The 14,999-nt window shown below is 44.0% G+C and overlaps 1 protein-coding gene across 5 annotated transcripts in view; it reads right to left on the minus strand.

The window, feature by feature from the left end:
- The window catches only part of cd276 (CD276 molecule), a 518,869-nt gene that overhangs the window by 197,559 nt on the left and 306,311 nt on the right, over positions 1-14,999 (minus strand). For all 5 annotated transcript variants that reach the window (XM_041178516.1, XM_041178515.1, XM_041178513.1 and 2 more), the window contains exons 3-4: positions 12,254-12,595; positions 10,500-10,796 (exon numbers count right to left, since the gene is read on the minus strand). In XM_041178516.1, the coding sequence (XP_041034450.1) occupies positions 10,500-10,796; positions 12,254-12,595 (639 nt within the window). The remainder of the gene's footprint in view (positions 1-10,499; positions 10,797-12,253; positions 12,596-14,999) is intronic.

A 14,999-nucleotide genomic window follows, 5' to 3' on the forward strand; every position in this document is an offset into this window, starting at 1 on the left:
TCCCTTGGTCAGTTATTTTTAATGAAGGCCTTAGCAATCTTACTACATCCTGAAGTATATTTAGCTGAATGAACTGTGGGTCGTGCATGAATCACAAGAAGCTAGCATACAAGCTCAGAAGGTAATAGGGAAGGCAAATGGGATGTTGATCTTTATTTTAAAGAGAATGGAGTATAAAAATAGGGAAATCTTGCTAAAACTATACAAGGTACTAGTTAGATCACATATAGAATACCGTGAACAGTTTCGGTCCCCTTATCTAAGGAAAGATATACTGGCATTGGAGGCAGTCCAGATAAGGTTCACTAGGCTGATCCTGGGTATGGAGGGATTTTCTTATGAGGAGAGGTTGAGTAGGTTGTGTCTGTACTCATTGGAGTTTAGAAGAATGAGAGGCGACCTTATCGAAACATATAAGATTCTTTTTTTTAATTCATTAATGGGATGTGGGCATTGCTGGCTAGGCCTCCCTAATTGCCCTTGTTCATAGGAGGCTTGACAGGGTAGATACTGAGAGGTTGTTTCCTCTTGTGGGATGGTGTCTAGGACCAGAGGGCATAACCTCAGAGTAAGAGGTCACCCATTTAAGACAGAGATGAGGAGGAATTTCTTCTCTCAGAGAGTAGTGAATCTGTGGAATTGTTTACCGCAAAGGGCTGTAGAAGCTGGGTCATTAAGTATATTCAAGGCTGAGATGGACAGATTTTTAATCAGTAAGGGAATCAAGGGTTATGGGGAAAAGGCAGGAAAGTGGTTGAGGATTATCACATCAGACATGGTCTCACTGAATGGCGGAGCAGATTCGATGGGCTGAATGGCCTACTTCTGCTCCTACGTCTTATGGTCTTATGATCTTATGGTAACACTCATGGTATCTTAAAAGTGAACAGTTTTATTTTCTTCTTCCTTTTATAACCAGGATTTTAGGGAAAGATCACTGAGCAGCCAACATAAAAACTGGACCAGGGGTCATATGACTTTTCTCAGCTATCCCAAATTTCAGCACTCTGCAAACCTTGGTTCGATATCATATGGTAGGATTTTTTTGTGCTGTTCTTTCATGGGATGTGGGCATCACTGACAAGGCCAGCATTTGTTGCCCATCCCTAATTGCCCTTGAACTGAGTTGCTTCCTAGACCATTACAGAGGGAAGTTAAGAATCAACTACATTGCTGTGGGTCTGGAGTCACATGTAGGCCAGACCAGGTAAGGATTTTCTTCCCTAAAGGACATTAGTGAATCAGATGGGTTTTTAATGACAATCAATGATAGTTTTGTGGTAACCATTACTGAGACTAGTTTTCAATTCCAGACTTCACTAATTGAATTCAAATTCCACCAGCTGCCATGGGATTTGAACCCATGTCCCCAGAGCATTAGCCTGAGCCTCTGGATACTAGCCCAGGGACAGTCGTTGTTCCATTCCACTCTTTTCAACAATAGGTGACAAAGGGAAAAGAGGTGCAGTGTATAAGATCTCATGCCAACGTTTCACAAATGTAGGAGTTATGAACAGCCTGTGCGTGAAGCTTAGTGTTGGGTTGTCTGATAATTCCCTTAACCGCCTCCTCACGCACTTATGCTCTGCTGTAAAATTGAAAACATTGGCACAAAAACATGGAAGAGAAATAGGAAAATTAGGACTTTGTGATTCAGAGGCTCTGAGCATCTCACCACAAACGCCATAAATGGGCCAGCCACATTATTGTCATAGCTACAAGGGCAGGTCAGAGTCTGCTTAATCTGCAGCAAGTGACTCATCTCCCAACTACCCAAAGGCTCTCCACCACCAACAAAGCGCAAGGCTGGAGTGTAATGGAATACTCTCCATTTTTCAGGATGGATGTAACTCTAACAAGGCTCAGAAAGCCCAACACCACTAGGACAAAGCAGTCAGCTTAATTGACAGCCCATCTACTTTGTTTAACTATACACTGCCTCCATACTGATGCACTGTGGCTGCAGTGCATTTGCTGCAACTTGCCAAAATTTTCTTCGACAATGTCAATGCCTCATCAATTATATTGTTAAGATTTGTCAATGTCAATTACATTGTTAAGGAAAACAGGTGATGGGCATTTGAGCACATATAAATAGGTGATAGCTGGGAGATCTGTGTGGACGTGAGGAGTGTCGGCACTGAACAAAGTCATTAAACTCCCTCAGCAAGGAAAGCCTCTGTGTCTTAGTTTTGACTTCACCAACGGGCATGGATCCCGTTAACAAGCAACAACCCCCAAGCCTTCAACCAGCCCCATCTGGAAGATCGAGGGCAACATGTGCATGGGAGCACCATCATCTCCAATTTCCCCTCCAACTCACACACTATCCAGACTCGAACATATATCACCATTCCTTCATTGGCGCTGGATCAAAATCCTAGAACTCCTTACCTAACAGTGCAGTGGGAATAGATTAGAGGTGAGCTGTAGAGGTTAGCCTTGCCAGTGTAGCTGCTGAAGTCCTAAGCAATGGAATTCCCTTCTTGAACCTCCTTACCTCTCTCTTCTCATTTAAGATGCTTCTTAAAGCCTACCTCTTTGAACAAGCTTTCGGCCACCCATCCTGATAGCTCCTGAAGCGACTCAACATCAAACTGTGTTTGATATAATTCCATGAAGCACCTTGCACCTTTTGCGATGTTAATGGCACTATAAAAATGCAAGTTGGTGTTATTGAGCACCTACAATGACAACAAAGCTAAGAACAGCCTTGCTCAGGACCTCCAGGCCCACAAAATTCAAATGAACAAAACTACAAAATTAATAAGAAACAGAAGTACTAATAGGATTAAGATGCCTGAGCCTGAGATTTGAAATTTCAGATACTAGGGTAAGGGGCCTGTGGGTGGTGAGGGGACCCTATCTCATGTGGCCAATAAGGAGAGGAGCTGACAAAATTGATGACACCAAATAGTTTAAATACAAGGAGATATCATAACAGTTTGCATTTATATTGGTGGCATAATGGTAATGTCACTAAACTAGTAATCCTGAGGGCCAGGGTAATGCTTCGGTGGGGGTGGGTTCAAATCCCACCTTGGCAGCTGGTAGAATCTAAATTCAGTTTTAAAAAATTGAATATAATGCTAATCCCAGTAATGGTGACCCTGACATCTACCATTGATTGTCATAAAAACCCACCAGGTTCACTAATGCCCTTCAGCGAAGGAAATCTGCTCTCCAATTGCAGAAATATGGGGGAAGGGGCAGAGATTGCTCTTCAAAAGGGCTGGCATAAACTTGATTGAACGAATGCCCTTTTTCTGTAATTCTATGATTCTATTTGGCAGTCACATGGGATTTAAACCATGAACTAAATTAGTGAGGAGGGAGTTTGTGAGATAACTCTGTATAGTCTGTGGAACGACAACTGGACTCCAAAATCTGCCACGTTTTCCTCTGTTCTTAGGACATATCTTGACATGGAATAATCTACATATATTGTTTAAAAAACCTTTTACTGTAAATATTTTTATTTCACCAATGAATGCTGATGAAATAACTAGGAACTAAGAACTAACTAAGAGGAGCTGCTGACTGATGGTGTGAGGAAATTGTTACTGGCTTTAGGACATTTGCAAATTGTAAAGCTTCAATGGTTCAATCTTAAATCTGTGCCCTTTGGCCTCTCTTAGAAATAGTTTCTCCTTAATTACTCCATCAAAACCCACCATGATTTTGAAACAAAAACAAAAACAGAATTACCTGGAAAAACTCAGCAGGTCTGGCAGCATTGGCGGAGAAGAAAAGAGTTGACGTTTCAAGTCCTCATGACCCTTCGACAGAACTTGAGTTCGAGTCCAAGAAAGAGTTGAAATATAAGCTGGTTTAAGGTGTGTGTGTGGGGGGCGGAGAGAGAGAGAGAGAGAGAGGTGGAGGGGGGGGTGTGGTTGTAGGGACAAACAAGCAGTGATAGAAGCAGATCATCAAAAGATGTCAACAACAATAATACAAAAGAACACATAGGTGTTAAAGTTAAAGTTGGTGATATTATCTAAACGAATGTGCTAATTAAGAATGGATGGTAGCGCACTCAAGGTATAGCTCTAGTGGGGGTAGGGAGAGCATAAAAGATGTAAAAAAATGTAAAAAAAAATGTAAAAAAAAAAAAATTTTTTTTTTCTTTTCCTTTGTTTTTCGCTCTTTATAATGGAAATAGGTGGGAAAAGGAAAATCTATATAATTTATTGGAAAAAAAAATAAAAGGAAGGGGGAAACAGAAAGGGGGTGGGGATTTTGAAACACCTCAATCAAATTTCCTTCTCTTCTCTTTAGGAGAGAAATCCCAGCTTCTCCAATCTCTCCATGTAACTGTAATCCCTCATCCTGGCAACACTTGTGGTAAGTACCTTCACGCCCTTTCTAAAGCTTTCACACCCTTCCAAAAGTATGGTACCCAGAACTGGACACAATATCAACGTTGAGGCTGAGTTGCGTTTTATATAGGATTGGCTTAATGAACACAAACCAACAATTTGTTTTTGGAACTAGCGTTTTGAATGGTTGCTGCCTTCCTTATAAACTTAGTTGGATTTAATACTGCCAGAAGCTTGTGGATCCCAAGATACAAAATCAGCAGGACTGACTCAGGAAAATCAGCTCTTGTAAATGGCAACAATTTTTGTTCCATCTGTTTATATGGGAGGAAGATTCCTTTGGTTGCTCCAGGTTAGTGGTATCATTAGGATAGTATATATAAGAAAGTCTCCTTTATGATGAGCACTTCTAGCCAAAATCATGACAGCCAGAGGGATTCTTCCCACTGAGTTTACAATATCACTAACACATGGCAACTAGCGACAAACTCCTACAGTGCTATAAAAATAGATTTTTGAACATTTGCACAACAGCAAGATAGCAGTCTTCAGGGAAAACCTCAGTCAGTCAGAGTGTGACAACACATTATAATTATTACCAGCTTTCACAATGTTCCGATTTCAATCTCTGCTGAAGCGCCCACCGTTCTGGCTGACAATCTTACTGGATAGATGTAGGGTAATGGTATCACACATTGCGTGTTTCAGCAATCACACTTGAACTTTTCTCCTTTATCTCTAAGGTGACTTAAAGTGTGCAACAATGGGTCGTGCAGCTATAACTTTCTCTGGTCACCCTCAGGGCAGTCACTTAGATTTATTAGACTGCGAACATACAATTCCATGGCAAAAGAAAAAGTGATATTCTGGGTCACAAAAATTGGATATTTTGCAGTTCAAAATAATTGATTTGTCAGTATACCTGAAAAAGAAATTTATTGTATCTTAGACTACCAGGAATGTCTCATTATCAAGAATTTATTTCAGAGGCTACCTGACCTGCAGAGTATTTCCAGGATTATCTGTTTTCATTTTAGTTTTATTTAGTGTTTGTCTTGTTACAAATTTGACATTGAAATGATTATTAAGTTTCAGGGCTATATCTTTTGGTTCATAAGAGTGTTATAGTTTAGGACTGTATCTTTAAAGATAGGCTAAACGAAAGGAGTCAAGTGGCCTAAGCTGGAGTCACATTGGCCATGGCTTTCACAAAGACCAAGTGATGCAAAAATGGCAGAAGAGACCGAGATTCAGAAGACCCCCCCTCCACCCAACATTTTTGTGAGAACATGAATGGGCTTGGTTTGCAATTTGTGCATGCGCGTTTTGCAGAGGTAGATGCCCATATAAATCAGCAGCTGCCTCCATTCATATCTGATTTTGGTAACCCAGGTGTGTGAAACACGATGTGTGCAGGTTAGACCTGGTAGGAGCAGGTCTGAACTTTGTGGAGTCCTTTGGAAAGGTGAGGTAACCTGTTAGAGAGGTAGGGTACTCCTTTGGATATGGTCCCGGGATGCCTTTCAGGGAGGTCAGCTGCCCTTTGGGAGAGGTCAGGTGCCCCTTGGGATTGTTAAAACTAGCCATGAATGTGCATAAAAATCCATGAACTCAATAACTGTCAAGTTCATTGGGACTGTCAAAAGCATAAAAATGAACTGTCAAAGGCAACTGTCATGCTTTAAAGGCATTTAAAACACCTGTTGTTTAACTCTTTGGGAAAATGTCTGGAATGTTGAAAGAAAATCATTGCTTGCTATTTGACTCTGTTGACATAAGGGTTACCATTACTATGCTGGCGCTACATAACCGACTTCACAACCTTCAATTATCACAGTAGGATGCCTTCCATTCCAGTTTTATTGACAGCTACAAGAAATCATGGGCTCTTTGAAGTGGGATTATGAATTCCAATGTTTATTTTTATAGGGGACTAAGTGCTTGAACGAAATGTTTGTTTTTATAAGGAAGGGACATAAATGTGGTGAATGGATTTGAATGAATGAGAGTGATGTTTTTAAAAATAAAATCTGCAACAGACACTCAAAAATTTATTTTATTTAATTTCGGCATGTGTTCTGAGGTTTGCCCATAATGGATACTCGGTGAGATGGCATGGGCGGGTTTCAGGGCAAAGGGTGATGAGTAGGGCCATAGGTTGGCATGAGTTGACACTAAGCTGGCATAGGGGCTATAAAGGGCAATGGTGGGTGTAGCAGAACATAGGTTGGCATGGCAGGTAGGAGCAGCCATGGGAGCGGGTAGAATTTGGTAGAGAGGGTATGAGGGGCTATGAGGTGGATAGAGGGGCATAGGTTGACAGGGAAGGTCTGAGGGGCCATAAGGGGTGGGTAGTGCGCATGAGTTGACATGGATGTGGCATGGGTTGGCATAAGTGGGGCATGGGGAGTGTGTGGGGGATGAGGGGGTGTGAGGAGTGTGTGGGGGTGTGCGGAGTGAGGGCTGGAGGGCTGTTCTTTTGTCTTATTGGTTTTCAAAAATCTTGGACACAGTGCCAGAGCATGGAGGCAGGCTTTCCCCCACAGCCTGTCTCCACAACCGGCAGCCTCAATGCTTGTTTCATGGACAGCAGGCAGGAGTCCCAGATAACACTGCCATCCCAAAATGAAAATCCCACTTCTGGGGCACTTTCTCCCAGGTCAGGTTTGCGGAGCCGGGAAATGTCCCGACTTTGTGCTCCTGAGCCGAGTGCAAAAATCCAGGTCATTGTGCTATTGAAAAGGAGATGCCAAATGTTAGTTGTTGTGAACAACGGCAGCTATTTCTAAGTTCACAATGGGAAGTCTCCAATTCTCCTGAAAGTTGTTATTAATACTCCAGTACAAAGAGCTTTGCTGGAAACTGTCTCTTTGTTTCTAAAATAAAATGCTTTGTAAACAAAGGTAGCCGATGAACATTTTTAGTTAGATACAAGTCAAGTGTAATTCCCGTTGCCATGGAATGGAGGGTAGAGGAAGCCATTTTAAGATTGGGTTACAGGCTTCCCTATAAACCCAGACCTATCACACACACAGGCAGTTGCAGTTTTTGGTCTTGTGCAGTCTGCTGGGAGTTCTACAGTCTGACTGGGAATCAGAGAACAAAAGATAGGTGTTAGCCTGCACTTTAAGGAGAGAAAATGCTGACGCTATTGTTCACCATGCAGAAAGCAGGTGAGAACTCGCACTCACTTCGAAGACCAAATTTGTGAGAAGTTAAAGCCAGGCTGGAGGATTTGCCTAGCTGAAGCCAGAGGAAGAATCCCTAGGGAAATGAAATTCTCACAATGGAAAATTTTATTGGGAAAGGAAAAATAGTAAACCTTTGGGAGCTGCTATACACTTTGGATAGGTTCCAGAAAATTGAACATCTACTTAAGAGGCTAACAAAAGTAGTGTAACAAAATCAGGGTTTTTGGTTGTCATTAAAAATAGAAAGTGCCAGTCTCGGTTCAGTAGTTTAAAGTATAAGTTGTCTATGAAAAGTTAATAGTGTTTAATTAATAGTGTTTTGTCTTTAGTCATTAATACATTAACACTTCTTTTAAAATGTAAAATCTTGATGTGCCATCCTTTCAGGTAACAGCTAGTAGTTTGAAATTTTCTTTAAACCATCTCTACAGAGGTTGTAACAGTATTCTAAACTCCACCACTGTATGTCAGCATAAACTCTTGACTGGGAAGAATTATCATCCTTGCAAGTGGATCTTTATGTTAGGTTGGGAAGTACAATGCATTCATCTGTAATGCTGTGCAATGAGAAGTGGAGATGTCACCAGCTCCCAGAGCTTAGCCCCATAATCTTCTGCGGAAACAAGTTAGGAAGCAAGAAAAGTTCTGTGATCAGGTTTATAGACATGTCTGGAACAATGGTATTGAAGCTGGGTAGCATCTGGATCATCTATGATTTCAAAGCCCCTTTCTGTGATCTCAGCAACACCATGGACACTCTTCCCATTTCTCTCCTTGAATTAATATATTACAATGTGGCCTCCGCGTCTAGAAACCTTACCCGATGCCCTTCTCCGCATGGTGACTGTTGAGCGGGCCTTCATTCCCTCCTGTCAGTGTCTCAAGGAGTTCCAAAGAGTTGGAATTATCTGTAACTTCATTCTGCTGATTAAGGGAGCCAACTCGAGAGTGTTTGGCAAATGTTCAAATGCCCCTCAAAATTCATTGCTCCTTTAACTTACATTACTCATGTGAGGAGATGGTGTTGTAGTGGTGATGCCAGTGGGTTAGTAATCCAGACAGAAGCCCAGGCTAATGCCCTGGGGATGTTATGTTGAATCCCTCATGGCAGCTGGTGAAATTTGAAACCCGTTAATTGATAAATTCACTTTATCTGATAAATAAAAAAACTGGAATTGAAAGCTAGTCAATAATGGCATCGGAAAACCTTCAACAATTGTCGTAAAAGCCCAGCTGGTCCACTAATGCCCTTTAGGGATGGTCTATAAGTGACTCCAAACCCACAGCAATATGAATGGCCCCTTAACTGCCCTCTGAAAAAGCCTAACAAGCCACTCAGTTCAAGGATAATTAGAGATGGGCAACAAATGCTGGGCTTGCAAACAATGCCCAGGTTGCCGGAACGGATAAAAGACTTATCTAGCCCTTGTTAGCAGTTAATCACCATGTACATTAACAATATAAAGGCAGAAACTGAAGTGTACCTTCTACTGAAAGGTGACTTCTGGGACAGGTTCAGTAATGTATTTAAATCTCCTCATTGAAATTCGAGTTTACCAGGATGAAAATTCTAATATATCACTGTCAACTTCTCTTATTTAACATTTGGCAAGTCAATGACATTTAATGTTAGGGAGGTCATGCACTTAACCAATAATGGGCACATATAGAATCTTGTCTTGCTAAATTAAGGACAAGATCAATGATTGACAAATGAGCCTGAAGGTTAAATCTGTCAATCCTTCAATTTAACATTAATCTGACAAGGCCAGTACAAATACATCGCAAAGCAACCTGCTATTTAATCGCATTTTCAAGATGGCTTTATATTAAGTCTGCATTTTTAACCTCATTTGCAAAGACATAGTGAAATAGCATTTAACTTTGTCCAATAAAAGCTATTTTCAGAATCCAATTAATTAAGGAAAATCACAACTGTTCAGCAAACATTGAACTGTTTGTACAATTCCCTTCGTTCCAAGTTATTGGTTAACAACTTCCAATTGTTAAATTAAGGTAGCCTTAACTGTACCCAAAAGAAATTGAAAAATCTCTAGTTAATCAGCCATTGACTCAAGTGTGACTGAATAAGCAAGACCTGCAGTATGAGGGTTTGATGATGAATTGTAAACATATCCATCCCTGCCATCTTAACTTAGAACGATACAGCACAGAAGGAGGCCATTCACCCCATCCTTCCTGTGCTGGTGCTTCGGTAGAGCTATCCATTCAGTCCAACTCCCCTGCTTCCCCAGGGACATTGTCATTTAGTTTCCTTTTCAGTTACACTGAACCTGCTTCCACCAATCTTCAAGGCAGAGCATTCCAGCTCCTATCAACTCACTACATTAGAAAAAAAATTAATCATTCCTCAGATTCTTCTGCCAATTATCTTCAGTCTGTCTCCTATGGTTACCAGCCCTCCTGCCATTGGAAACAGTTTCTCCTTCGTTATTCTATCTACAGTAATTCAATTCAACTCCTTTACAGCAGATCCATCTCATAACTCTCCAAAGTAAAAAAAATGTAACTACCTGTAAATTAAAACAGATTTAAGGTGAACAGATAACATGTTCTGAGGCAGGGTCTTATTTCAGACATTAACCAGTCTCTCTCGTGCAGAAACTGCCAAACTTATGGTATATTTCCATCATGTTCCAGGTTTATAATAAGCTTAAATTGCTCCAGAATTGGAAAGGACAAAATATCCCCCACTCCTCGCCCCCCTACAGAAAAGAAAAATTGCCCATCAAAATTTCTAAACATGTTTTCCCAATATCCTATTGTGATGTCAAGTGGTTTTCGGCTGGTTCGCTTGCAGAGCAGAATGAATGAACAGATGTTTCAGACACTTCAGAACTCCTCGGAGGCAGCGCTCAGTAATTGGAATGGATGCTGTGAAAGTTATGCTGTTACAACATTCTATTATATTTCGAAGTAGCGCAGGCCTCAAATTGCCAAGCTGGCAGCCTAGTGATGTGCGACTGACCTGTAATGGTTGCCACAGCCTGGGTCTCTTCGTTCAGTAGCTCGTTCCTCACCATGCAACTGTAGGTGCTGTTGGGCTCCAGTATCACTCTGATCACACTGCGGACGTCAAACAGGCCCTCCTCATTGGCCACTTGCGAAGTGGTGATGTTCTCTGTGATGTTGCTCCCTTTCCCATCGTGCCACTGCACCTTGGCCGGGGGATAACCCCCTGAAGAGTGGCAAGCGATGGCCACCTCGTCACCGGGCTTCAAGTTCTTGTTGGGTTCCAAGTGCAGGCTGGGCTTGGAGTACGACGCTGGAGCAACACAAATGGTGAAAAATATCAGCTAGTGAACACACTCTCAACATGTCGACATGTTTTGCTCTGTGAGAAGGTTACAACTCCAGCAATCTCTCTGCATCCTATGTGTCAAATAGAAGCTGCAGATCCTTGACAGTCCGACTCCTGATGTCCAAGCAGCTTGGCCCTATTTTCACTTTGGGTCGTAACTTCTGGCGCCCTGGAGCTGTCGTTTGCAGAGCATCTTTGGGCTATACCGTCCCTACCCTTCAACACCCCCCCCAACACCCCCCCCCCCCCCCGCCCCCCCAACAACCCCCCCCCCGCCCCCCCCCCCACCAAAGTTCTCAGGTAAGGATTGCAAGGCAATTGCTTAGGAAGAGCAAACTTCCAAATGGACAACTTCCCTGCACTGGGGAACATCTGAAGATGCAACTTAAATCGCAAATTTCGGATGGTTCCTGTTGTGTTACATCAATAGTTACCCAGAAAAGGTTAGAAGAGTTGAAACAACTTCTAGCTTCTGGGTAACTATTGCACAGACCCACACTGACCCCCTCACGGGCATCCCCCCTAAAGGGACCCTCAACTACAGACCCCTCCCCCATTTATGGGACTTTCTCCAACCCCGACTACCCCCCCAGGCCTCGCTCAACCCAACCACATGCCCCCCCCACCACCACCCAACTGGCCGACACCACCCCCGCACACATCAACTGGCTAACACCTCCCCACTCCCAGTGAGTGTGCGACACCCCCGGCCTCCCCAAATGCCTGACACACCCCTCCCTTCCATAGCTCACGACACCCACCCCACCCGAGTGCCCGACACCACCTTCCAACTACGGGATTCCCTCCAGCCCCCAGCCCCCCCGAATACCTCCCCCAGGCCCTGCCCAACCTGACCCAACCTGCACCCCCCAAAACTCCCACAACCCCAACTGGCCAACATCTCCCCTCCAGCATACCCGTGACTGACACAACCCCCACTCCCGAATTTGAATTTTATTCCTAGTTTGGTCATTTTTTTTCCACCCATGTCCCACGTACCAGTGGAGTTTTGTTTGTGGGGGTGAGGCATTTGCCATGTCACTGGTATTGCTTCTCATATACATGAGAAGGCAAAGTGTCAGCCCCATAATATAGGACAGGCCTGAAACAAAATTTATACAGAGCCATTAATGTCCTAAAATGTCCCAAGGAGCTATTCAGGAATGTATTAAAAGACAAAGAAGACTGAGATGGAGCCAACAGAAGATGCAGTCAAATTCTTGGTCTTAAAGATTGTTTTGAAAGGAGGGAAAGAGAGGTGACTTAGGGAGGGGGTTCCAGATTGTGGGCTTAGGAATCCATTACAGAGATAGAGAGAGCGAGGCCATGGAGGGATCTGCATTTTTAAAATGGAGGCATTGTCGGACTGGGCGCCAGTGAAGGTAGCAGGTTGTTGATGTCGCAATCTCACGGGGTCCTACCTGCCAGCTGGAGTTTGATGGGAGCGCTCTGGTGGTCTTCAATTCTCACAAAGCAGGTGAAGCTGCCCTCATCCTCGATCCTGACATGCCTCAAGAGTAAGGAGGCGTTCCCCTTTGCCAGTTCCTCAGTGAAGAGCGCTGTCCTGTTCACAAAGATGTCCGACTGCTGGTCCTGCTGGAGTGAGTACGTGTGCACCATTTTGCGAGTCTCAGTGAGCTGCCATATGACACTGAGGTCGCCAAGGGAAAAGTTAGCGTCTGTGGTGAAGGAACAGTTCAGGGTGACGTCTTTTCCAAATATGGCAATCACGGGGACTTCCGGAACTTTGATCTTCAAGGCTCCTGAAAAAAAAATGAAAAAGCTTGTGAGTTCTAAAGGCTTTGCAATGTGTTATGTAGTCCCAGGTGCACAGACACATTTAATAGTTAACTCGTTCCTCAGGAAGAAAGGAGAGGAGGGATTAGAGTTCAGGATAGATGAAGTGAGGTAGAAGAACACTTATATGGATCATAAACAGCACAAGAGCACAGGGCTGTGGAGCACGCTTCTGTGCTGCAAATTATTTTAAGGGTGTGCAATGGCATCCGCCCATTAACCTTCTGTAGTTTACACACAACATCCCAATGCTGGCAATTCCTTCAAAGAGAAGATATAAATAATTAAGATGTTCATGATTAATTTAGTCAATCCATCCGTTGCGGCATAAAGCAGGTGAACGATGGTTTTATTCTTTTCAATTCAGGCAAATAAGTTCTTTCCACCCACCCACTGGCCCTGCTCCTCCCCATTCCCAACAGACAACTAACAGCGGGAGACAGCTGTGCTATTGCCTAGACGAACAAGATAGCAGAAGGGCAGGGAGGTCATCAGTGGTAACTCTGTGGCCCTGCATGCACCCTTCCACAATACCACGGACTACATGATCAGGCAAGGATTCCTCTCTGCTTACGCTGTTGGTGTGTGCCGCAAAGAATAATTTCATTTCCGTTAGCTCCAGGTTATTTTACCTTCTTCGTGTTCAAGAATTCTCAAGCCCACCTTGGCTTTCCCATCCTCCAACCAGCAACACAGCTATTGAGCACAGCAGCACCTCACACTAGCTGGGGAAATTGGGTCGCCAGTGTCATTGTTCTTTATAATTTAAAAAGGTGCAGTGGAGAACATAAATTTTCCACTGGATGCATGTCCATAAAAGAGTCTATTGTTTTCATTAACACAACACAGTCAACCTGTCTCCTCTACTGTAAACTTCAAGAACGTAGGAACATTCAGCCCCTCTGTCCTGTTCCATCATTCAATTTAGACTATGGCTGATCTGGAGAGAAGGCGGCTAAGAGGAGATTTGAAAGAGGTGTTCAAAATCATGAGGGGTCTGGGCAGAGCAGACAGGGAGAAACTGTTCCCATTGGTGGCTGGATTGAGAACGAGAGGGCACAGATTTAAAGTAATAGGTAAAAGAAGAAAATGCATCACGAGAAAAGGTTTTTTCACTTGGGGAGTGGTTAAGGTCTTGAGTGCACTGCCTGAGACTGTGGTGCAGGCAGGCTCAATCGAAGCATTCAAAGGGGAATTAAACCATTATCTAAAATGGAAGAATGTGCAAGGTTATGAAGAGAATGGCACTAAGTGAGTTGCTCATTTGGAGAGCTGGTGCAGACACAATGGGCTGAATGGCCTCCTTCTGCGTTGTAGCAATTCTGTGATTCTGTAAATCCACCCATCTGCCTTGGATCTGTAACACTTGATGCCAATGCGCAACTAAAATACCAAGGAGCCCTTTGGATACTGGTTCATGAAAGGGTGTTACTCTTTCCATGGATTGAGAGCTTTTTCGCTCCAATGTGAAATCCCTATTGAGTTACACTCCAGGTTATTCACAATGGCCTAAATTTTCAGGATGGCTGGGATCTAACAAATGCTCATTGGCAGGAGGCAGGATTTCTAGCCATCACAGGGAAGAAGTGGACAGAAGAGGCACTGCAGGGAGCTGCCCGGAACTAAGCGCCAGAAACCGGAGGAGAGGCAAGTGGCAGGGCGGAGAGGCGCCCTGGTTGCCGGGGGGAGTGGGGGAGGGGAGGGGGTGCGATTGGGGTCCCAGGGGATGGGGGGGTAGGGAGGTCTGGAGGTCATTGGGCCTTAGGGGGAGGGTGCCCCCAGTCAGAAGGGAGCTTCTGATGGAGGTGCCCCCACCTGCTCCCTTCCCACCCTAGATTGAACTCTGTCCCTTTTCAGGTTTCGCCCCCCCCCCCACCCCACAGATCTGTCATCTGCCCACCAGACGGAAAATTGAGGCTGGGCCGGAAAAGGCCCTCAAGTGGCCACTTACGGGACTTCAACAGGGGCAAGAGTGGCCTTCCTGTCTGAAGCCTTGCCTATCCCAGTGACCAGGTGTGTGCGGGCGGGAGCCGAGGGAATCCCATCCACGCAATTTCATGCTCACCCCTCTCTGCCTTAGAACCCGCTAGGGGGCGGGGAGGGAAGCGGAAAATTCTGGCCAACGTCGTTGGGTTGTGAAATGCACAGGATCTTCGATCTCGCCAGGAAACAAACAATGATACTCAAGAACCGCCGAAAAGAGAGGACTTATTAACCGTGCGCACTGCATTTTCACATTGTTAAGAAGCAAACCTCTTCTGCTTGAAGTTTTGTTGGAAAATTCTCAGTCTGGTGGGACTGAACCCTATTTCAACCTTTGGTCTCCCCCTATTGACCTTAACAAGGCAGTGGTGGATGTGTTATAACTGA

This window comes from Carcharodon carcharias, chromosome 32 (assembly GCF_017639515.1).
Source record: "Carcharodon carcharias isolate sCarCar2 chromosome 32, sCarCar2.pri, whole genome shotgun sequence".
Lineage (NCBI taxonomy): Eukaryota > Metazoa > Chordata > Chondrichthyes > Lamniformes > Lamnidae > Carcharodon > Carcharodon carcharias.